The sequence below is a fragment of the Alternaria conjuncta genome (genome assembly GCF_024043145.1).
Source record: "Alternaria conjuncta strain BMP 0040 chromosome Unknown scaffold_26, whole genome shotgun sequence".
NCBI lineage: Eukaryota > Fungi > Ascomycota > Dothideomycetes > Pleosporales > Pleosporaceae > Alternaria > Alternaria conjuncta.
The window spans coordinates 196894-219648 of NW_026250115.1; the positions used below are offsets into that span (position 1 = coordinate 196894).

General features: G+C 53.6%; 9 protein-coding genes across 9 annotated transcripts; 5 read left to right on the top strand and 4 right to left on the bottom strand.

The window, feature by feature from the left end:
- Positions 1 to 184: 184 nt before the first annotated feature.
- J4E85_010806 (uncharacterized protein) lies at positions 185 to 858 on the top strand (the record flags this gene model as incomplete). The annotated part of the gene is made up of 2 exons (XM_051475010.1): positions 185 to 496; positions 544 to 858. The coding sequence occupies 2 exons, from the start codon at positions 185 to 187 to the stop codon at positions 856 to 858; spliced, it is 627 nt and encodes a 208-aa protein (XP_051321227.1).
- Positions 859 to 1538: 680 nt separating this feature from the next.
- On the top strand, positions 1539 to 2187 carry ADI1 (1,2-dihydroxy-3-keto-5-methylthiopentene dioxygenase; the record flags this gene model as incomplete). Its single annotated transcript, XM_051475011.1, has 3 exons — positions 1539 to 1568; positions 1619 to 1990; positions 2050 to 2187. 3 exons carry the CDS (start codon positions 1539 to 1541, stop codon positions 2185 to 2187), a joined length of 540 nt encoding a protein of 179 aa, XP_051321228.1.
- Positions 2188 to 2797: 610 nt separating this feature from the next.
- Positions 2798 to 4417, top strand: J4E85_010808 (uncharacterized protein; the record flags this gene model as incomplete). Its single annotated transcript, XM_051475012.1, has 1 exon — positions 2798 to 4417. One exon carries the CDS (start codon positions 2798 to 2800, stop codon positions 4415 to 4417), a length of 1620 nt encoding a protein of 539 aa, XP_051321229.1.
- A 494-nt stretch (positions 4418 to 4911) lies between these two features.
- J4E85_010809 (uncharacterized protein) lies at positions 4912 to 7426 on the bottom strand (the record flags this gene model as incomplete). The annotated part of the gene is made up of 3 exons (XM_051475013.1): positions 4912 to 6321; positions 6378 to 6793; positions 6898 to 7426. 3 exons carry the CDS (start codon positions 7424 to 7426, stop codon positions 4912 to 4914), a joined length of 2355 nt encoding a protein of 784 aa, XP_051321230.1.
- A 2622-nt stretch (positions 7427 to 10048) lies between these two features.
- Positions 10049 to 11220, bottom strand: J4E85_010810 (uncharacterized protein; the record flags this gene model as incomplete). The annotated part of the gene is made up of 3 exons (XM_051475014.1): positions 10049 to 10871; positions 10922 to 11117; positions 11217 to 11220. 3 exons carry the CDS (start codon positions 11218 to 11220, stop codon positions 10049 to 10051), a joined length of 1023 nt encoding a protein of 340 aa, XP_051321231.1.
- Positions 11221 to 12553: 1333 nt separating this feature from the next.
- On the bottom strand, positions 12554 to 17154 carry INO80 (putative DNA helicase ino80; the record flags this gene model as incomplete). The annotated part of the gene is made up of 3 exons (XM_051475015.1): positions 12554 to 12711; positions 12761 to 16994; positions 17044 to 17154. The coding sequence occupies 3 exons, from the start codon at positions 17152 to 17154 to the stop codon at positions 12554 to 12556; spliced, it is 4503 nt and encodes a 1500-aa protein (XP_051321232.1).
- A 1714-nt stretch (positions 17155 to 18868) lies between these two features.
- Positions 18869 to 19894, top strand: J4E85_010812 (uncharacterized protein; the record flags this gene model as incomplete). Its single annotated transcript, XM_051475016.1, has 3 exons — positions 18869 to 18958; positions 19009 to 19067; positions 19126 to 19894. The coding sequence occupies 3 exons, from the start codon at positions 18869 to 18871 to the stop codon at positions 19892 to 19894; spliced, it is 918 nt and encodes a 305-aa protein (XP_051321233.1).
- A 191-nt stretch (positions 19895 to 20085) lies between these two features.
- Positions 20086 to 21186, bottom strand: J4E85_010813 (uncharacterized protein; the record flags this gene model as incomplete). The annotated part of the gene is made up of 1 exon (XM_051475017.1): positions 20086 to 21186. One exon carries the CDS (start codon positions 21184 to 21186, stop codon positions 20086 to 20088), a length of 1101 nt encoding a protein of 366 aa, XP_051321234.1.
- Positions 21187 to 21549: 363 nt separating this feature from the next.
- J4E85_010814 (uncharacterized protein) lies at positions 21550 to 22620 on the top strand (the record flags this gene model as incomplete). Its single annotated transcript, XM_051475018.1, has 1 exon — positions 21550 to 22620. One exon carries the CDS (start codon positions 21550 to 21552, stop codon positions 22618 to 22620), a length of 1071 nt encoding a protein of 356 aa, XP_051321235.1.
- Between the last annotated feature and the right edge of the window lie 135 nt (positions 22621 to 22755).

Genomic DNA, 22755 nt, shown 5'->3' on the forward strand with positions numbered 1-22755 from the left:
TAGCCCTTACTACAGCACGTAGCGTAAGCTCTAGACGGTCAGGCCAATTCACGCACGCTACCGAGCAGCGTATGTAAACGCGCGTTGTTCGTTCCGGCAGCCTATCGCCACGTGACTTTCCTTATCGAGTCCTGTACTCTTTCCCCTGATCCTTCGACAAGCGACCCCAGACAAAACCAGAAAAATGTCCGCCTTAGATCCCAAAGTCGCCTCCCTCGTTGATCGTGCTGCGCGCGACGACGACTCAGACGAAGATGCGCTTATTGCGTCTCTGGAAGACGACGAGGAATTAGATGCCTTCCGCGAGCAACGACTCCAGCAATTACATCACGAGTATGACAAGGCACGGCGGCTGAAAGAGAACGAGCATGGCAGATACACGGAGATTAAGGATGAGAAGGCGTTGATGGATATCACCACAAGCACGCAATTGTGTGTTGTTCACTTTTTCAAGCCCGACTTCAACCGGTGTCGTATCATGGACACACATCTCGAGGTAAGAACGAACACTGCTACAAAAGGCATTGTCTAACAACGATCCAGTCACTTGCATTATCTCACTACGAGGCCCGCTTCCTCAAGATCAATGTGGAGAACTGCCCTTTCCTAGTCACACGCCTAGGAGTCCAAGTTCTACCCTGTGTCATTGCCTTCATCGATGGTATCGGAGCTGACCGCATTATTGGCTTTGAGGGACTCGGCCACACTGAGCAAAGCTTCACCACTCGCGATCTGGAGGCGCGTTTGATTCGTGCAAACGTTCTTGCGAGAAACAAGGTCAACGAAGAGGATGAGAGGCGGAGACTGCAGAACGCCAGGGCTCAGCAGCAAGAAGACGAGGACCTGGACTGGGACTGATAATCTCCACATGTCAGCTCGGCTGAAGTGTAAGCGACACCGAATGCCTGGAAGAGGCATTGAGCTGAGACGACGGGGAGGCGCGTGGAAGAACGAAGACTGTATGTATGCTTGCAAAGCTGCACTGATCTGGTAGTGCAGCAGGCGCGTCGACAATTGCTTGGAATGCTCAACATACAAACAAACTACTTGGAAGAGAAGGATTGCGTTCAAACGAACTGCACATGTCCAGCTAGCACGAGAATCAAAACGCTGCGAGACATTATTCGTTCGATTAATCAGACTGATAGCGCAAGGAGCATTTGTTCGCTTTCTGGCGCGATGTGTTGTTGATCTGTTGCGAAAAGGCGTGCTGTACTATGCCTCTCTTCTTTTTCCAACACAAGCTGCAGCAATCTTAGACGAACCTACATACACAAACAGCACTACGAGTATGATTTATCATCAGCAGCTACCTCTACAGTCTCCATGCTTTGGGCGGTTGTGGTGAATGTCGCGCTCAGGCGGTCGAGGTTACCCCCGCTGGGTGGCTGGGTAATCCCGATGACGCCATTCGCCACGTGCTTTTGGGCATCTCAAATTATTTCCTTCATACCCAACGGCAAAGTCAACCTCCACAACACATTGCTGTGATACCTTACTCGCGAATCCTACAACCAAAAGATACTATATACTGCAAAATGAAGGCATACTGGTTCGATAACCTCCCGGTAAGTGTTTGCTTCACAGTCTCCACATCCACATGACCTAACCTCCACAGGGCGACCAACGCCAACCCCATGACTCCGGCCGCTCAGTCGACCCAGACTACCTAGAAAAGCTCGGTGTCATCTACCACAGCGTACCAGAAGTCTCTGGCGTGGAACCCATTGCTACATCGCGCAACTACAAGAACCGGGATGAGATCATCGTCAGCCCAGAAAAGATGGGCGACATCTACGAAGAAAAAGTCAAGTCATTCTTCTCCGAGCACCTACACGAAGATGAGGAGATCCGTTACATCCTTGATGGCGCGGGCTACTTTGATGTCAGGAGCGAGGGCGATGACTGGGTGAGGATTTGGTTGGAGAAGGGTGATTTGATTATCTTGCCGCCGGGGATTTACCATCGGTTTACTACGGATGAGCAGAACGTGAGTGAATTAGGGAAGTGGAAGTCACAGGAGTAGAGAGTGCTAACATGCGTTTTCAGTACATTAAGGCTATGCGACTGTTCAAGGAGGACCCGAAGTGGACTCCGCTGAACAGGGGAAAGGAGACGGATGAGAACCAGTACCGGAAGCAGTACTTGACAGAGTACTTGAAGGCTAAGCAGGGACTTACAGCTTAGACTTTAGCTGCTTGCGAACCTTATATCCATTCTCCAGTATTGACAACATGATATCTAGACATTCTTTTCTAGCTTGTTCAGCCACGCCCTGGTGAGTGCTTACTTTTACCTCAAGTCTATTGAGCTCCCATAGTCTCACTCTCACCTCGATTTCGTTCAGCTACGCCGTGGGGAGCATTTGAATCGCTCTCAAGTCTGTTGAACCCCGCGAGTTCTCTCTCACTTCAGTTCTGCCGCTGCGTCTCTGTCCAACCATCGCGACAGCTTCCCGATCGATGACAATAGCATTGTTTCACCAACTGCTACCAATTGTTACAGCGATGCGCGACCACCAGAAGTGAAGGTGAAACCGAGTCACGCCTGTCAATACAACTTGACTCTACAATGGTATTGTCTCAATGCGCCGGACCCCCGCCTTGTGCACAGGTTCACTTATACGCCTCTTCACCTTCTTATTGTTGTGCGCTCCGCAGCTCGAGTCGTTCTTAGCCGCGCCATGTACACCACCTAGCTTAACCTGTACACCATCCATATTTTCAACATCGCACAAGCCAACTGTCTGGCACATCGCAAAATACATACCCGCTATAACACACATCGTCTCGCCAAGATGCCAAAAACATCTAATGGTCAGCACCTCTACATCACAGGCATGAGGAATCTTCAAGAGCTAGCGTACGAATCTGAGGATGAGGATGAAAAGCCTATCGTTCGGGAGACTCGTCCCAAGACTTCATTTCAAAATATCATGGCTCAGGCTAGGACCTGTCGCGATATGGTCACGGAAGACAGGAAGAGGTCAAACACAGCAGAAGGGAAAAGATCAGAAGGATCAGATGTACGGGCGGATACTCCAAGGTCACGGATGCAGGCCAGTATACCTGGTGCGATCGGATCGAGTCGTGCTCAGAAGGCCCCACGAGAGAACGACCAGTACCACCCGGAGGACCCCCTCCTCGAGCGCCATCCATTCGCAGGTAAGGAAGCCAACCATCTGCAATCCAAACGGGACCAATACTCTTCAGTGCCATTGTGTCAACACTTGGAGTTATTTCTAGACTGGAACATGAACGACCCCGACAACCGAAAAGGCTCATGGATTCTGAACATCGAAAGATACGAGGAGCCCTCACCTTGGGCAGAGCATCAACATTGCGCTGGCGTAGATGTTACTAAGATGGCTGATGCCTTGGCGATGAGGATAATCAAGAAATTCACTCGACTCGACAATGAGCGAGTGAGCCGAGACTTCGACCGCGGAATATCGTGTCGACGACCTCCGGCGAAGCAGCGCTTGACACGAGAGCTTTGCAACATGTACTCTCAGATCCACCGTGGTAAGGAGAGTAAGCTTGTCGATGAGAAAGAAGCGCTTCGCGAGAGCCTCAATGCGGCTGAGCGGCGCAGAGAGTTGGCTGGGGAATCGCTGCTGCGAGCTCAGAAGTCTCGTCAAAGCGGCGGCGCGGCAAAGCCTGTCAACAACGATGTATCGGAAGGTCGCAACAAGTCATCTTCGGCTTCAGTCTCAGGCTCATCTCCCTATGTAAAGAAGCGTAAGACTCCGAAGCAGATTGCAGAAGAGAAGGTAGCTCGGAACCGGAAGCGCAAGGGGTTGAGCGAGATTGCTAGGATTCGCGCTGAGCCTGTCGACCGGTTCAAACCGACCACGGTAGATGAACGAAACGCCCGATTGGTTGGTGTTGCCCAGCAGGTTCGACACGAACGCGCGGCGGAGACAAAGAAGAGTCCATCTGTGACCAAGCCCTCGTCGAAGTCGAAGAATTCCGCGGTCGCCATCGATCCTGATGAAGATGCCAAGACCAACTCTCGTCGCCGCGTGACGAAGAAGACCACACTTCCACCAGCCCCAATGTTCTCTGACTCTGAGCATGAACCCAGTGAAGGAGAAATCGCCACGAAGCGCAACGCGACCACGAAATCTCAATCTCAACAGATGAGCAAACCAGAGCGCGCTCTCCTCAAAGGCAGAGCAAAGGCAGAGCAAGAAGAACGCGAAACGTACGCCCAGGATGAACCCGAACCATTACCCACATCTGAAGAAAAAGAAGCAGCATTCCGGGCTGAAATTGAGGCAATTGGACTCGCACAACTCGCTGCTCAGAAGCGGAAGTTGAGTGAAGTAGAGGAGGATACACCGTCTCATGTCTTGCCTTCTTCACGACTGATTAAGAAGGCAAAGAAGAATAGCGTTGCGAGAGAAGTTGTGTAGGCTAAGGAAGGAGAAGACGGTGGATTGGATGATCTGTTTGAGGAGTAGGAAAGTACAGGCTGCTGGATACCGGGGGTTTATTCGAACTTGAGGCTTCAAGTAGAATGGGATAGTTCACGAAACGTTGTGTCGCTGCTAGAGTGTCGTGTCACTGTACGCCGTAGCTATCTGATAATCATATGAAGCAGCAAATGACTCATCCAGACGCTTTCGTATTCATTTAGCCCGTCTATACTATTTCCTTCTTCATAACGTGTCATCAACATTTGTGTGTTTGGCTCAAGTAGAGCCTTGCTAGTGTCGCTATGTTGCCAATGCCGTTTCCTCAGCGTCTTGTGTAAGAACAATTACATAAAGGGTCCACGAGATCGCAGTTTGACTAGAGAAACTTTGCATTTCGGGTGCAGAAATGACGCTATAGACTTGAATATCCCTTGGTTTCATTGCCCACATCCACACCACAGTGTCACCACCCGCCTAAACCTTGTCCTGTGTCAAATAAGCTTAAACACACGAAGCTCGCTCTGTTGGTCTTCGATATCATCCCAGCCAAGATGCATATATCTGCAATCATCATAGCCGAATCCCACTCTCTTGAACGTACCCTCGACCTTGAGAGTGACACCATCAACTTCCCAAGTAATCGGCCGTCCCTCATCTTCTGGGCCAGCTACCCTTTCCAGAAACAAGCCCTGGCAACGAAGCATTGGATTGTCGCCGAAGATCTGCGGGATGCCTACTAAAGGCGCGAAATGTGTGACGCGGGACAACACGGTTGTGTCCGTCGGGTCGTCTGGTATCATGTCGATGACTGCGGGACCGATGGCATCAGAGGATGCATAGCGTTCGGGGATGAGGAAAGGGTTATACGAACCCAACCCCATCTCATCCTCGTGACCCGAAAAAGGTAACCGAACCGGGAGGCAAAAACCAAGGAGCGTCAACTCACACTTGCCCGCTCCGAATACCTCTGTCTCAGAGCTATCAGGCTCCTTGTGCTCCCAGTTCACGACTCGTGTGTACGTTACAGTTTCCGGATCAAAGATAAACTCATAGTACATGATATTTCCAATAGTCGTCGTCCAGGACCAAGATGGCGCCATCTTCCTCAGTGTGGCAACTGCCTCTGAGTCGCCAGGCTGCTTCCGATGGGGACGGAGCCACAACAGCCACTTTTCTAGCTGCAATTTCCAGAGCCCGAAGAGGTAATCTTCCTCCGGGAACTTGTCAGGCATGGCTTGCTGCAACGCTCCCACTACGCCTTGTATTGCGGCTAAGCGATCAGTCCATTTGGTCAGTCTTTTTTCCGAGTACCGCTTTACAATCTCGGCCCATAGTTTCGAATGGTTGAAATTGGGTTGGTCGGTCGCGCGGGAGTCTTCTACACGGAGTAGTTGACCAAGAGTACGCACGTTGAAGAAATGGTCGTCTTCGCCGATATATCGAACGGCGTTTTCATTTGCCTCCTTCCGACACTCGCATCTCTCGTGCTGGCTACACTGCCAGGCTAGTTCAGATGGTGTAGCATATAGTATTCTGCGCGCTAGAAAGCTCTCTTGGAACACCCATGCGCGGGTAGCGAGGGGGGTGAGAATTTCGTCGATGTCGACATCTTCTATATTGGGGCGCGACGAATGATGTGCTGGGTTGCTCCAGTATTGTTCCTCTCGCTCGCGAATGGAGAGTTGAACTGTACGAGACGTGCCGTCTGGCATGTGAAAGGGTACCTCAATACGTTTGAGGGGTGCATTCGCGGCAGGGCTGAGGGACAGAAATCCTTCCTGGACGCTGGATGCACTCTGTGCCGAGATGACCAGCTCGGCTCCTGGGTAGATGGACTTCATGCGTGGAATTTGGTCCGTCCAGTCTTGTATATCATCTTGTACTATGCATAGCGCATCAATCTGTTGTATGAGGTCAGCTTCTGGGATAGATACAGTTCATGTATTGGTTGCTTTACCCATAGGTATCGCAAGCCAAAAGCCTTGCACACGTGGATGGCATCGGCGAGGGTGCGAGGGAGTGTCAAAATATCGATGCCTTGCATATGGGTCTCGAGATTACTTTTCAGCGTCTTGAGGGAGCCGGTCGTGCCCCATGCGTAACTGAGACAAGCGTAACCTTCCTGATGTTGTGGTGAGTCTGATGCAATCGATGCGCTATCCACAAGGCGGATAGGATCAGTTGCGAGATCGAGGACACGACGTGGCCATTCACCCTTGTCTGGTGCACACAGCGAATGATCAGCCTTGCATTGCTCGAACCAGCTGCGCGCTTGACTCAAACGATCTTCGAGATTGCTTAATAGCTCTCGGTACTTGTCGTTTTCACTATTGCGTATACCGAGCCATGGAATAGCAGAGTCTTCTCCAGCATCTGTTAGGCTGTTAGCATCATTTTCAAACACTCCCTCATTCCTCATTCCTTTAAAGGTGACTTAGGCTGATAGAAAGAAGCCTGACTAGCTGTAAAGAACTTACCAACCGGAGTGTAGATCTGGTAATCATTCGGCCTGTTATCAACATACTTCCGGCCAAACAGCACCCCACCGCCATATGATTCACCCTCCTGCTTGCAGGCCACATTTAAGACATTCTGAGGGTCAAAAAGGTGCCAATGGTCAACCGCCTCTTTGCGCCTAATATCGATAGTCGTGAATTCCGGCCGTCGAATATCGGTGACGGCATCAAGAGCCTGCAAGATGATTGAACATCCCTGACATTCGCCAGCAGAAACAAGGAAGTCTGCCGTTGGCGTGCTGGTTTCCACGCCGTTGGCGAAATGGTGGCATATGATGCATGATGGGGTTTCCTGGTCTCCTCCGTTTGTGGGAGGCTGTTTTGTGTCGTTTGTGTCGGATTCGACGCGGTATTGCTCATCAGGAGAAGCTTGGAGATGATCCGAGATCATACCCGCACGCGCCGGCGATGATGCAGCCCGAGATTCCTCTACCCCTCGGGCAAAAGCGTCTGCCATGCGCTCTACGAGCTCAGACCAGTCTGACGTCATCGTCACTTACCCAAGATGCTAACGAATCGAGTCGCCTGCGATAGCACCTGATCGATGCAGTAGTACCGACCTATTTTACAGAAGTCGGGAAAGATAGAACTCTTGTGTGTTTTAAGGCACGTCGCATTCGTATACGAATGCCTCAGCTGACTTGGCAATCCTTCCAAGGTCCTAAAGCATACTTCAGCCGCACAGAATTAGGCAGGTTCGAACAACTAAGGGCCGAAAGCTCAACATACTTACCGCAAAGATCAGCTGGCTCTAGGCTTCCATCCATACTCAGGTTTGCATCCGGTCCAAAATTCGCGGAGAATGCAGGCGATTCACAAAGACAAATCCAAACTTATGAACATCGCATACGTAAATTGCACACCAAGACATATCCAAAAAGTTCATGATTTATAGGGATTTCATCTAAAGCCATCCAAACCCAACAATACATCCGCCCAAAACCCTCAAATGGTATATCCAAAACGCCAATCCCTATCCCCTTCAATCCCCTTCAATCCCCTAGCAACCTCCACCACCACCACCGCCTCCATCACCTCCTCCACCTCCACCACCGCCGCCATCTCCACCGCTGCAGCCTCCACCATCTCCTCCACTGAAGAAGCCACCTCCGCCTCCATATCCTGCTGTGTATGCGTATGCGCCTCCCGTGTCGCTACCACCGCCGTAATGCCGCTTGTTGCGCTTCGAGACCTTTGTCTGCCGCATCGGGGGCGGGTATTCGGAGGGTGATTTGGACATTCCACAGCCCATTTTGGCGGGGGTTGGCTTGTGTTGGTTTGCGTTGTTGGTGTGAAGGTTTGTAGATTGCGGGATGTGAATATGTGATCGTATGACTTTGTCAAGTTTGGTCTTGGGCGATGTTGATATCGAAGGTATGTGAGTTTGAGATGAGTGAAGTACGAAGATGAGTATGGGTTCTCTGTTAGAGAAGATAGCGTGGATGTGTCGAAAGTTGGTTCGTGATGATGATATGCCCTCATCCTCCCACGGAACCCTCGACCCTATATACCACCCACGGTACTCATCATGCTCACCTTACCACACTACCAGCCACAGAATCTGCCTTACCCGTACACAGCACTGTCATCAGGCCCCCCAAACACAGCAACAACAGCACCGACTACCGTCACAACACCTACCCTCATTCAGTCCCAACTACACTCGACATCCAGTCGCATCCCCCACTAATCCCACAAACGTGACCGCCCCAGCCCCAACCCATCAGCAACCAGGCGTCCAGCGTCCGACCACTACCCAATCCAGTTCGTCCAGTTCGTTTACTCGGATAAGGCATCCCCCACCTTTGGATCAACAAAACGACCAACACGGATTAAGAAGTAATCGAGCGCATACATACTGCGCACAGGTGTCTCGCAATGCCACAAATGCGCAAATCATTTACCCACATGAGCTTCGCAGGGCTGAGTCCACAGTAGGAGTAGGTGGAGGGAAGGACGCTAGAAGCGAGGCTGTGCCCCGTTCTGCCGATCACGTGGGACGTCAAGCTCACACGGGGACGCTTGTCTAGCTGGAGAGGACACGGAAAAGGTGGCCTGCAGCATACATCATTATCAGCACGAAAGCCTGCAAGATCTTAACAAGAGTTTAGAACTTAGACTTCTGGTGCTTCGACTTCTATCCTCCTGTCCCGGTCGCTGTTCAAATCTTCCCTCGAACGCGGTGATCCAACGGTGCAAAGCCTACCTACTCGGCCCGAAACCTGTGGTTCGGTGTCCTTTATCGGGTTTAGACCAATCTTTGATGATCATGGAAGCAGCGAAGAACATTATTATGGAGTTAGCATCTGCATCTGGCAACCTGTCAGGCAGAGTCAAGATAGCGAGCTGTGGCTGTGTATTCTTGCCGATCGATCGCCTGGTTCGAGGAATGAATTTGGTACACTTGTGAGGTAGTACATACGTATACTGTGGGGTCCAATGAAGGGGGACCTGCGTAGTGATGTACAATGCGAATGCTGCCTGCGATGGAGATAGAGATAGCAATTCGCCTGCGATGCGTGTGTTGCGCCGAAATCAGGGTAAGGCGTCCCGATTTGCCTCAGTCTTTACCTTACTCGACCTTGTTGCTACCATCTCACAGCTCTCCCATCTCACATACGACGAAAACCCGCATATTGAACTTTCAAAATTATGTCATTGGAGTATATAGCGCCGTGTCGATCGATAACATTCACAGAGACCCGAATATATAGAAATGAAAAAGAGGTGGAAGGAAAAAAAGGATGCTAGAAGCATACACACAAGAAAGATGGGGTCTCCAAACTCCCGACCGAACCACCGCCCCTAGAAAGAAAGGTCTCAAGAAAGCGCCCGTGGTTTCCGAACCGTTCAGCCAATCTAGTCGTCGTAAAGTTTTCTTTTTCGCGGGGGTAGAAAAGGCGTAAAAAAAGTCTTGATCAATGAAGGAGGCTGCAACTCCCCCATTCTAACACGTCTGCCGTGAAATCTCGATCCAGAAATGCGAAAAAAAGCGTGGAAGTAGCCAAAGAAGTGAGAACCTCTCGTATCCGCCCAAGACACTCGTTGTACGACGTAATCAAGTCTGCCCCAAGCACGCGCGTGTGTGACTCCAATGATGTCGTTTCGCGTCTCACTTTCCGCCCTGCTTCTTCGCCTTGAGCGCAAGATGCGAGTACACCCATCCACCGCCAAGCGCGAGAAGTACACCGAACCATTCCCTTCCGCTCAATATCTTGCCCTCGCTGTACCACCCTATACTCAGGATCATGATGGTCTTGAGATGGCTGACAATGTTGAATGTGAGGGCGCTGGTGCGACCGATGATCAAGAACTGACTCAGGTTGTACATCGAGGCCATGATGCCGGAGGCGCATACGCTCCAGAGGATGTCGGTGGGTACGGTTGATAGGTTCGGGATGGTGTCGAAGAAGGGCACGAAGGGGATGAGGAGGCAGACGGAGATTGGCGCTTGGTTGAGCAGGAGTTGGGGTGGCGAGACGGCGAAGTCTTCGATCTTCTTGCCGATCCAGATCTGGTACAGAGCGGTACTGCAGAATGCCAGGGTCGCGACGATGACGCCAAATAGCTGGGTCTTGGCTGCCTCGTTGATAGTGAAGGAGACGCCAATGCATGTTGCGAGAATAGCAGCCAGCATGTATCGTGTAACCTGCTTTCGGAAGAGGACGAAGTTGATGAGGACGACAGTCGGCGTAGTCATGACCTTGGAGAGCTGGTAGAAACCGATCGAGTTGAAGGTCAAGCTAAGGTTGCCAAGCACAACGTAGCCGGCGAAGAAGCCGCAGACGGGCAGCATGTTCCAGACATTCAGCCGTACGGCCTTGAAGGCATGGAAGGGTCGGAGGGTCGAGATGAAGAGGACGAGACCGGTGGCTGTGAAATGCCACATGACGACCATGAGCTGGCATCCTTTGAGCTGCTTGTCGCTGAACACTCTATCCGACTGTCAGCGGGTCCCCCACTAGCTCTACTGCATGTTGCATACCGCTTGCTCAGGAAGATCAGGCCCAGTGTTGACAGCGTATTCAGAGCGATCCAAAAACACGTTATCAACTTCTCCTTGAGCGGTACTGGCGTAGGCTCGGCTACGGGCTTCTCGAAAGTGGGCAGCTCTTCGAGCTCGTGAGACTCTCGGGGGTCAACATTGTCGACGAGACCCTCGATTGAAGGGCGCTTCTCAACTGCGTGTTCAGTTAGTCCCTGGTGTGTCTTATTTCTGAAAGGTGGTATGCCGACGCCCATGTGTCAAGGGTCTAGGCGGTGTCCGGGGTTCGACGTACCCATGGTATGTGATATTGAGTTGAGAATGTAGCGAGCGACGGTGGAGGGCTCGTGTGGGCTATGCCTTCATGCCAGTGCCAGTGGGAAGGCGCGAACTGGCAATGCGAGCGGAGGCGTAGGACGAGGCAGGCGCGGGCTGACTTGGTTGTCGCACGGTAGCGGGTGGGCCGGGGAGGGTTGCGGCGGTGCAGCAGATCGTCCGGTGTGGCTTCAGACGCGGACGATGCAGTTGCAGCGACCAGAGACAGCAACAGAGAGGCAAAAGAGGATGAGGCGGTTCGGGGAGGGCTGCCGGAGAAAAGAGACAAGGCGAGGCGGGGAGGGCCAAGGGGGTACACGACAAAAGGCCCAAGTAAGATGCTATCCGAAAGGGATCCTCAGACGCCAAGGCGACTGCTGAAGGGGGCGAAGACGATGCAGGGTTCGTTGTTCAGGCACGTGCCCGTAAGCCACAAGCCTCATCTCCACGGCCAATCAATCCCACCTTAGCGCCACGCTGTCCAGCCAAATCTACGAGGTTAATTTTAGGCCTCGATGCGGTAGCGCTACTGCTTTTGGTTCCGTCCACTGTCTATACGGGCTTGCAGCATCGTGAAGAGCTTCAATCGCCTCGAACTCGCAGTGTGATATACAGTGGTGATCAGCTTGGCACTCTCCCTTACCCACTTCCCAAGACACATTGGTCGTTTGGGCGTTGCTTCTGGAGTGCCGACACATCCGGCTCCGCTCCGCCCATCTCGGGCAGAATATCTCCCTCGTAGCACCTGTGTTGCTCCGATTACGAATCTTGGTGCCCTAACACGGCGGACGCAGCATTTGGTGTCCCTTCCGGATCCGCTGGCTGGTGCCACCTACGACTACCCGTACCGGTAATCTGCATGTTTGCGCGTCCTGATGCATAGTCGCAACTCTGCAACTTGTTGGCATTGTGAAGGTTTTGGGGGTATGCTTGTACGGTTGCCAGCGGAGATTTCGTTGCGGACTCCAAGATTTAGTTGCACCGAGCGCCGAATCTTATGTCAGTTTGGTCTTCTCATAGACTCAATTCAGATAAGAAAGGTACGATCATGATACAGTCCACCAATCCTGTGCGACATGGAAGTAACGTGTTCTCTTGAATTTTTAACTCCTAGTTCTATGCAGAAGGCGTAATTAACAGCCTTCAAGTGATCGACCCTAGCGCGTAGAGAAAGACGGATAATGTACACTCGCAAGAACCCACACCGTACAAAGAAAATCAACATGATCAGTGTCCCATCGGCAGCTCCATTGACTACCGCATCCGCATCGAATTATAGACATGTAATGTGTTATGTCGTCGTGGTGTTACAGAAAATTATACCTCGCCATCGGCCACAGCAAGACGCTGCTTGGCTGTCTTTGCCTTCTTGCTCAGCCCACCTTTCTTGCGCTTGCCGCCGGCGGGGGCTTCAGTGGGTGGGATAGGTGTGGCTGCACCACTTGCCTTTGCGCTCTCGTCAAAGTGTCCTTCGCCTGGGAATGGTCAGTACAAACATTTTTCAGCATGAAGCGATCCACTCACCCTCGTGGTACATGTCGTCGAGGTTGGCCTCCGCTCGTTGCTTCTTCTTGCCACGCTTCTTGCCTGGTGGAGCATTCTTCTCTTGCTCCGCCAGCTCCGCCTCCTTCTTCTCGATCTCCGCGGCCTGGTCATCATCGACGAGCCACATAGCCATGTCTTTGGTCCTGTTCTCCCTGGAGCGGGTGTTGAAGTCGACTCCAGCGCCGCCACCTCCGGAAATGACGACACGCTGCACTTCTTCCTTCTGAAGCGCACGCTTGCGGATACGTTCTTCGATGGTACCGCGCGTGATGAGTCTGTAAACAGTGACCTGTCGTGTTTGTCCGAGACGATGGGCACGGTCCATAGCTTGCGAATCGATGGTGGGATTCCAATCCGAGTCGTAGAAGATGACCGTGTCAGCGGATGTAAGGTTGATACCGAGACCACCTGCACGAGTTGACAGGAGGAAGACGAAGATGGACCGGTCGCTCTGGAAGTCGGCGACTGTATCACGACGATCTTCGAGTTTGGTCGAACCATCAAGACGACAGTACTTGTAGTTCCTGTAAGTGAGGTATTCTTCCATCAGGTCCATCATCCTGGTCATCTGGAAGTACAGCAACACGCGATGATCGTTTGCCTTCAGTTCCTTCAGGAGTGCATCCAACTGAGCCAGCTTGCCGGAATCAGTAACGAAGCGCGACATTGACGGTGCCTCAATGTGAGTGAATCGTGTGCGCTCGTTGGTGGGCGGCGGGAGCCTGTTGCTGACAGTCAAAGCAGTCGACTCCTTCTTGGCTTCTAGAAGAGCTTGCTCAGTAGCCTCTGATACACCATAGAGCGCAGAACGGATCGGAGCGTTGAAGAAGAGGTTCTGTGTCTCTGCAATGACACCCTGACTAGCGCAGTACAGCTCGACTGGAGGCGCAGATGCTTTTGGCTTTGCACAGGGCTCGATCACGTTCAAGCCTGTCTTTTCGAAAGCTGTTCGGGCAACATTGAACAGGTTGCGCATGTGTCCATCGGCAGTGATCTCGGCCAAAGGTGCACGGTCCTGGCGATCAACAATGTTGAACATGGAGTGCTTCGGCTCCCATTCGCCGTTGTCGTTGTCGTAGAACACATTGAACCGGCCAAGCTTATTTGGCTTTTGCTCTGCAGCGAGAGCTCGCTGGAACAGACCGCTCTTGGCAATTCGGGAGGCCTCGGTGGCCGACAGATCAGAGAAGCGGAGCCATGAAAATGCTCCGGCCTCTCTGGCCGACTGCGCAATGTTGTCTGGGCTCCACACATTCATCAGGTTGTCGAGATAGCGTCCCTTGAAGCCAGCCTTCTGGTTGTCCGGACCAGCAAGCTCCAGTCGACCACCCTCACGACCTACGAGTCTTGGTAGAGGATACTCGATCAAGTTGCGTGTAGAGTATCCGACCCTGACATTCTGGCCTTCGCGTAGGAATGAGGCGGTCTCAGCGAAGGAGGCGAAAGAGAATGGCGACCAAGTGTCGGCTCGCTCGAAGAGATCAGGGTGGTTGCAGACCTTCCTGAACTGCATAACCAAGTTCATAAGGGTTGCGCTGTCCTGCTCGTCACCAACAGCCTTTTCGACCAAATCCATAATGTTGATCTTCGCTCGGAGGTTGGCGTAGTAAGCCCGTTGTCGGTATGTCAAGTCGCAATAGACGTCCAGCTCGATCTTGTCTCCAAGCTCCTTCTGGACATGCTTCTTCACACGACGCAACATGAACGGCTTCAAAATCATATGTAGTCGTCGCAGTTGGTCTTCGTTGAGCTTCGTGTTACTCTGTGCGTGACTCTCGATATCCTTGGAGAACCATTCGCTGAACTCGTCGTGAGAGTCAAACAAGCTAGGCATGATGAAATGGAGCAGAGCCCAAAGTTCCTGCATGTTGTTTTGAATGGGTGTACCCGTGAGGAGTAGCCGGTTACGAGAGTGGAAGCCGAGAAGACTCTTCCATCGAGAACTCTGAGACGACTTGATGGCTTGCGCTTCGTCGAGAATCATGTACTGCCAACGCATTTTCTGGAAGTATTGGGCATCCTGAACGACCAGTTGGTACGAAGAGACCACAACGTGGAAGGGCGAATCGCGGGTGTACGTAACGTGCTTCCTATCCCAGAGCTTACGGAGGATCTTTCGGTCCTTGGCCGTACCCCAGTATGGAATGACGTTAAGATCCGGGACGAACCTGGTGATTTCCTGTTGCCAGTTGTGCAGTGTTGATGCGGGGGCAATGACAAGGAAAGGTCCCCAGATGTTGTACCTCTCGGCCAGGTAAGCCATGACCGATATCGATTGGACCGTTTTACCGAGACCCATCTCATCAGCAAGAATACCGTTGATACCCTGCTCGTACAAGTTGACCAACCAGTTGAGACCCTTCAGTTGGTACTCCTTGAGCGTACAGTTGAGAAGGCCAGGTTGAGGAATCCAGTCTTCTTTGTTCTGCAGACCAGAGGGGTTCTGGAAGTTCATCTCGCCATCCTCTTCGTCATCACCAGACTTGTTGAAGGCACGGGCACGGTCTTGAGCCTGCTGGATAGCATGCTGGGCGTTCGCCATGGCGGCCGCGTTGAGCGCACTTTCGTCTTCGTTGTCGAAGTCAAGATCCTCGAAGTTGGTGACCTTGGCGCCTCCTTCCGCCGACATCTCCCCAACGTCGATACTAGGCTTAGCTGCTGCCTGAGGGTCAGCTGCGGCGGCGTCGGCGTCGTCGGTGGAACGCTCGATCTCATCTGTCCTAGCCTTCTTGCCGATGAAATGCGAGTAGAGCTCAGTCTGGGAAATAAGGAAGTTGAGCTTCCGCTTCTGTCGGTTTGCTTCCCGATCAGCTTCAGCTTTCTTCGCATTTTCCAACTCCTGACGCTCAGCGTTCTTTCGGGACTCGCGCTCATCGCGTTCGTTCCTCTTCCAGAATGCAAGCATCTCACGCATACCACGCTTGGCCCTAGCTTGTGTGTCCTTCTGGTTCTTGTTGGTGCGCATCTGCCATCGACGGGCCTCCTTGGCAGCCAGCTGGGCAGTCTTACGAAGGTTGGACTGCTTTGTCGAGAGCGAGTTCTCCTTGATGCGGACAACTTTAGGAACATCCTTGCGAGCGAGATCCTTGACAATCTGCTGGTACAGGTTTCGGTATACGGACGAGTCGTAGGAAGTCAGGACGACGGGGCCCAAATCCTCTGTGTAGCTACGGCCGCGTAGGGAGTCAAGGCGTGCCTCCTCGCGCGGCGCGATCATGGGGAGATCGTCTCCGCGGTCGATAGCAGCCTGACCGGCGGCGGCAGCGTCCTTCTCAGCCTGCTTTTGCTCCTTGCTCTTCTTAAGACGCCCGGTGCCGCGGTTGCCCTTGCGCTTTCCGCCAGCGAGGTCGTCGGACGCCTGGAAGGAGCTCATGGTACCTCCTTCCATATTCGGTCCGTGTGGAGTGACTTCGCGGATGTCCTTGCTAGGGGCATTGCCTTGCAGAAGCTGAGTAGTAGTCTTCGCTTTCCGCTCGGCTTTCTGTGCAGCCAGCAAATGACGCTCCTTTTCTTCCTCGTTCTCGGCTTGACCTGCCTTTGCGAGGGCCTCGGCGCGTTTAGCTTCCTCGTTCTGGATAGTCTTTTCACGCCTTCGCTTGCGCTGCATGTCCTTCTTGCGCTCCTTCTCTTCGGCAATCTCCTGGCTCTGGACCTGCTGCCATGCGTCGCCCTCGTGCTCAACGTTGTATGAGTGCTTCGCGTAGTCGCGGTTGGCAGCGGACACGTCCTGGTAACGTGTAAGGAAAGCAGTCCGCCGCTTCTTGCGCTTGTTCGCCTCGGCGGCTCCAACCTCTAGGACGCGCTTCTGGCTCCTTTGCTTATAGTCTTCAAGATCGTGCGGGGTGGCCGACTCGTCAATGTCGCTCATTTGCTTGGTTTCAATGTGTGCGAGAGCAGCCTCGATCTCTGCTTCGTCTGGCGCAGGTAACTCGCGAGTCGCAGACTGTGAAGGGGCCTGGAGGCTGCCGACCGGCGGCATAGCATCGTATACGCGTGGGGCATAGCCGTTTTCCTGATGGGGTAGGTCAGCGGGCGCCGGGGACGCCATTGCTTCTTGCTTCACGAAGTGGGAATTGTGCAGAGGTTTTGAGGTTTGGTAAGGTTCGGCAGCGAGGTTCGGCAGTGGCTGAGGCTTTGGCGGAGGCTCGTTGTCGGCTCCGGAGGACATTATACTGGAGAGCGACATGGGATCGGCACGCGTTGGTGGCGGCGCCTGTGGCAGTGGTGAGCAGAGTGAGAGTGGAAGTCGCGAGTTCACTTACCTCTTCCTTGTAGGATGGCCTCCTAGGGTAGTCGATGGGCGGCTGCACGGCGCCTCGGTTCATCGACTGATAAACCGATGGCGACACGGGCGAGTGAGACATGGCCTCCATGGCGCCGGTGTGCTGGTGCTGCGAATGGGGGCGCTGCAGCGGCGAGTGATGCGCGTACGAGGTCGTGACGGGTGATTGATAGACCTTGTCGTAGGGGCTGTGTGCCGCCCGAGTCTGCGTCTGGGGTGTGGGTTAGCCGCGTGTCCCTGAGTGTTGAGGATGGCGATGGCGTGAAGTATGATGTCTGAGGCATGAGGTAGATGAAACATATGATGGAAGACGCACCTGTGCAGGAGGATACTGGGTATTGATGTCGTAACGCGCCGGGTCCCGTGCTACGCCGCGGTCTCCATTGTCTGAAGTCGGGTCGTAGTATCTGGACGTGTCGCGCGAATAGAGGGCCGTGCTGATGGGCGGCAGCTCGGTGGTGCTGGGCGACGGCGGAGGGCGAGGGAGTTGATGGGATGGGGGGTGGTGAAGGCTGGCGTGGTGGAGAGGCAAGGGCGCTGGAGTGTTTGGCGAATGGTGTTGGTATGGTTGGCCTGCCTGTGTCGGCGATCTGTGGTAAGCTGCTGGCACTGGCGTAGGTTCCCCTTGGTGCCCTGGCGGCTTTCTTTCTCCTCGCGAATGCTCCTCCCCATCATCGACGGACCGCCGCAGGACCGGATCGCGAAACATGGCGGGAGCGCGTAAGGGCTTGTTAACGGCGGAGAGGCTGCTCCATGGGCCGCACGCAGCAGGCACTGGCGGTGGGGCGCGCAGGGAGCGCGGCGACGACAGCAGAGGGAATGCGCCGTGGGCGAGGGCTGCCGGCGATGGTCGTCGGGCAGTTGGCGATGTGGATGCGACGACGACGAGATGGAAGAGGGAAGATGGGATGGGGGCTGGTGTGGAGCTGCTTGAGCGCCGTCTAGATCACACACGAACGGTTGGCAAGTCAGCTTCTGCTTAGTGCGGCTGCGGCAACTCTGTCCTGGAGCAGCTCCGGGCGTGATGCAGAGCCGCGATGAGGTTTGATGGAGAGCCTGCGACGCCCTACAGACACGCATTATGTGACACGGCGGGCTGCGGACTGCGACGAGCATGTCTGGCATGGCCGCATTACTCGTGGGGACCTTCATTGCGATTCTGCTCCGCTGCTGGGCGTGCCTCTTAACAAAGCACCTGAACCCCATCTCTCGTAGGAGCATACACGCCCAGATGGGTGCATCGACCAATAATTGCGTGCATGCAAACGGCGCCATGCAGCGTGCAGCCGCTTCTCGTCTGTGTCGGTCTGCCTGAGTGTCCTCGATTCCGGCACTCTGCTGCTACTCGCTGCCGCCGCCTGAGCATTTCTTATTTCCCTTCTCAGCACCTACAGCTCGTCGCTGCTCCGCGTGCCGGGTTGAGGCGTTGCCAGCTTCGGCTAATCTACCACGAGCCTCTGGACCACGGCGGACGTGCGCATCTCATTTCCTCTCCATCCGGTGGCTGACTCTGTATAAATCGCCATCTCCATCGAGTCTCTCGTGCACGCGACAATGCCAACACGCAGGCACAAAAGCGAGCAGGGCAGAATGTTGGGGCTGCAAACGCCCATTGGATGAAGCCTCACCACGACGGTGACGGAAGGCGCGACCATGCCGCGAAGACTCCATCCGCTCTAGCTCCTTCGGTCGTAGCGCGGCCCGAGCGTAGATCGCGCTAAAACTCTGGGCGGCATCAATTCTCGAACTTTTTTGCAGAGGCGCATCCACCCCGACGAGCGCAGCAACAACCGCCTGAAATCACCATGGCTTCCGTATACAAGACCCTGTCCGGCGCGGAGAAGGAGGAGAAGGAGACGGGCGTGCAGAGAAACAAGCAGCGTGTCCTTATTCTGGTACGATTTCACGCGCGGCGCAAACCGACACCCATGCTGATGATTGTCAGAGTTCAAGAGGTGTTACTTTCCGTCACCGACACTTGCTACAGGACTTGTACTCGTTGATGTGAGTGGTTTGCGCGATCAGACAACTTCGTTTACTAATATCTTGAAAGGCCCCATAGCCGGAAAGAAGCCAAACTTGACACCAAGACCAAGCTTTACCAACTCAACGAACTAGCAGAACTTTACAACTGCAACAATGTCCTCTTCTTCGAAGCTCGTAAGGGCAAGGATCTTTATTGCTGGATGTCCAAGCCACCAAACGGTCCTACTGTAAAGATGCACCTGCAAAACTTGCACACCATGGAAGAGCTCAACTTCATTGGCAACTGCCTGAAAGGATCGCGACCAGTGCTCTCCTTCGACGCCGCCTTCGACAAGCAGGCTCATCTCCGCGTGATCAAGGAGCTCTTTACCCAGATTTTCGGCGTCCCCAAGACGAGCCGAAAAGTCAAGCCTTTCGTAGACCACGTCATGGGTTTCACAGTTGCAGACGGCAAGATTTGGATCCGCGTGTTCCAAATCAACGAGAGCGAGACTAGCAAGAAAAAGCCTGCCGATGGCGAGGAGATGGACGTCGATGAGGCGCCCAAGAAGAAGAAGGGAAGCGAATTCGATGTCAACCTAGTTGAAATCGGTCCCCGTTTCGTGCTCACTCCCATCGTTATCCAGGAATCCAGCTTCGGAGGTCCTATCATCTACGAAAACAAGGAGTTCGTTTCGCCCAACCAGATCCGTTCCGACTTGAGGAAATCAAAGGCCGGCAGGTTCAACAAGAGGACCGACGCGCAGAGGGATACCCTGCTCAAGCACCAGGACCTGGGGTTGACATCGCACGGTGGAGTCAGGAAAGAGAAGGACCCGCTCAGCGACAATGTGCTGTTCGCGTAAAACTGTTTGCCATGTTTCGATGGAAGGAAAAATGGCGTTTATGGAATGCATCGTCTTATTTAGATTGGCGTCGATTCTGGGCTGGGTACAGGCCCGTATGTATGTATAGCGATATACCCAAAAGCTATCGTTTAATGGGTAGCTCATTGCGAGCGACCGTTAACCCAAGTACTCCTTATCCTTTGGCGATATCAGTGTGTCCTGTCAGCAGTCATGCTCTTCTCCAAGACTTCTTTATACTCATCATCAACACCACTAACAACCGCCTGTCTGACTCTATATACAGCCCTAAAAGGATCAAGCACTAGCTGTGTCTGCGCATAGTTACTCTCGTCCTGCACACGATGTACCCGTCCACTGGGAAACCTCACACGACTAATCGCGCCATCTATAAGATGCACCTGCAGCCGATATAACTGCGGCGCAACAGCCAACAGATCAACCAGCTCCCCTACATTACTCTTGATACCAGCCGGCAAGCCTCTACCCCCGCAATTATACTTGATCATCCCCGTATAATCATCCACAGACTCAACATTAACAACATAATTCCTGATCCTAAGCAGATTCCTCTGCGAGAAGTGATCCAAGAACGGATACGTCCGGTTCGGCGTGAGATTATTCGCCGTGCGCCATCGATACCGAAAGTTGATCGCGTCGAATGTCACGTCAATCACAAAGGTACTGTCTCCGTATAGCATGTCTGCAGCTTCTTCGTGGACGTGTCGCGACACGGCGAGGAGGCTCGTGTGCCCGCGCCGCCAGACTATGTCGTTGCCTGTCTCGCGCTCTGTGCGTGGTAGTGTGCGTTGCATGCGCCAGCCCCCGTCGCCGTTCTTCTGCCGCACAAAGGTCAGATTGTATTCGGACTTTGGGGGTGGGTCGGGAGGGTGCTGGAAACGCACTTCGAAGGTGGTGGTGTGGGGGAGGACGTGGCTGTAGATTAGGCGGCGGAGTTCGATTGGGAGGCGAAGGAGCGGGGATAGCTGGAAGGGTGCGGTGTCTGTGGAGTGCTGCATTGTGCGCTCGTTCTCCTGTGGCATTGGACGTGCAATTGCATGTTGTGAAGACAGGCGCATCTTCGTGCGGCATGCCTGGCGCTGCTCATTGACGCCATCGGTGCTCTCCCGTCTCCACGCCGATTGGCCCCCACAATCCGGGTTAGCCCCCTTGGCGGCATCCATCACGTCCACGCTCGTCACGACTGGTGACTCCTTTCCCTCTCTCCAACCACTAACGATGACTTTCCATTCTAGAGACAGCTCGCCAGAGCTTGCATTGACTTGCACCATGTCTTTCCAGAATGTCGTCGCGTTTTCTACCTATAGCCCCAACGGAGGGGTCCGATTTGTTTGAACCACGCGATACGTGTCGGTGCAGAGGCGAGATAGCTACGCACCGATTAGATCGATAGATCGACATACGAGGCTGAGGTCGACGGATAGTGAAGATAGGAAGAGGTTGATTCGAAATTCGCATCATTATCACAAGAGACAACTCGGCACCTAACGCGGGCTGAAGACACGCGTAGACTTGAAAGATCACAGGTGAGTTCCATTCATACTATCGTGCTATACGGCATTCATCACGTGGGTCTCTTATTGACCGGAAATGCAGCTACCAAATCGCTCTCCTACCCTACAACCGCCTTCAAGATGCTGTTCGAAGATCTCGCAACGGAGCTTGTGGTGCAGGTGTACCTATCATGCCGTTCAGTCAACGACGTGACAGCTCTATCTGCCACCTGCCGCCGTTTCCGCAACATCTATTCTTCCTCCCAGAAACTACCCATACTCGAAAAGGCCGCCGAAACGCAATTCGGTCCGCTAGAAGACCTCACTCAACTCCTGACCCACAACAAAAGCCAGCCTGCACACATCGTCCGCTCCGTTCCCTTCTCTCTCGCGCTGCTCAAACAAATCGTGCAGCACGGGCGCACGGCTGAGAAATGGTGCGACATCTACCCGTTCAAAAAGTGGAAGCACAACTTCGAAAGCCGGCGTCTCTTGACAACAGACGAGCGCTATCTCGTGAGACGAGCCATCTATAGAATCTGGCTCTACTCCCGCGCCTTCCACAACAGCGACCACCCACGTGAAGCCCGCGCGTCCCGCCTCGTCCTACTCAAGCGCGCAGCCCTCCTCCACAACTGGAGCACCTGGGAACTCGCCGAGATCGCCGACGTGCACGCCGTCATCCGCGAAGTCGTACAACGCAACGTCTGCCCCTCCAACGGCACCATCGCCCGAAAGTTCAAGAAACGACATCCAGGCAACGAACACTCCCTCCTCTTCAACATCCACCTCAACTACCCACCCACCGCGCCCCAAGCCTTCAACCCTTTCACGCCAAACCCTCTCTCCACCCACTTCAACAACACACCCACATACACCTCCCGCTACGCCGCATCCAAATACTCGCTCCACCCCTCCCATGAAGTCGGTGCTGAAGGCTGGGGCGACGATATCCCACATTACTACGTTATCGAGGACTATATGAAGCTTGATCCGGCTCAGATACTTTACTTGAAGGAACATGCGCCGCTCAAGGGCATGGTGGAGGGCTACGTGAGGGGCTTGTGTCCAGAGTATGATTGGTTCACGAATAATGGGGAGACCTGGGTGGCGACGTTGGAGTTTGTGCTTGGTGAGCGCGGGGAGGATGTGGGGGATTTCATGGGGGCTATTGCGGAGGGGGAGGCGGGTGTTGCTGTTTGTGAGGAGTGATGTTGAGGATTGACGGCTATGGTTGGTGGACATGCCGCGTTGGTTGAGGGAGCTGTCACATCAGTACTACGTTTGGAATGCTTCAGTCCTACTGCGCATTGATGTGGAATGGAATGATGTCATCATTCAGAATAG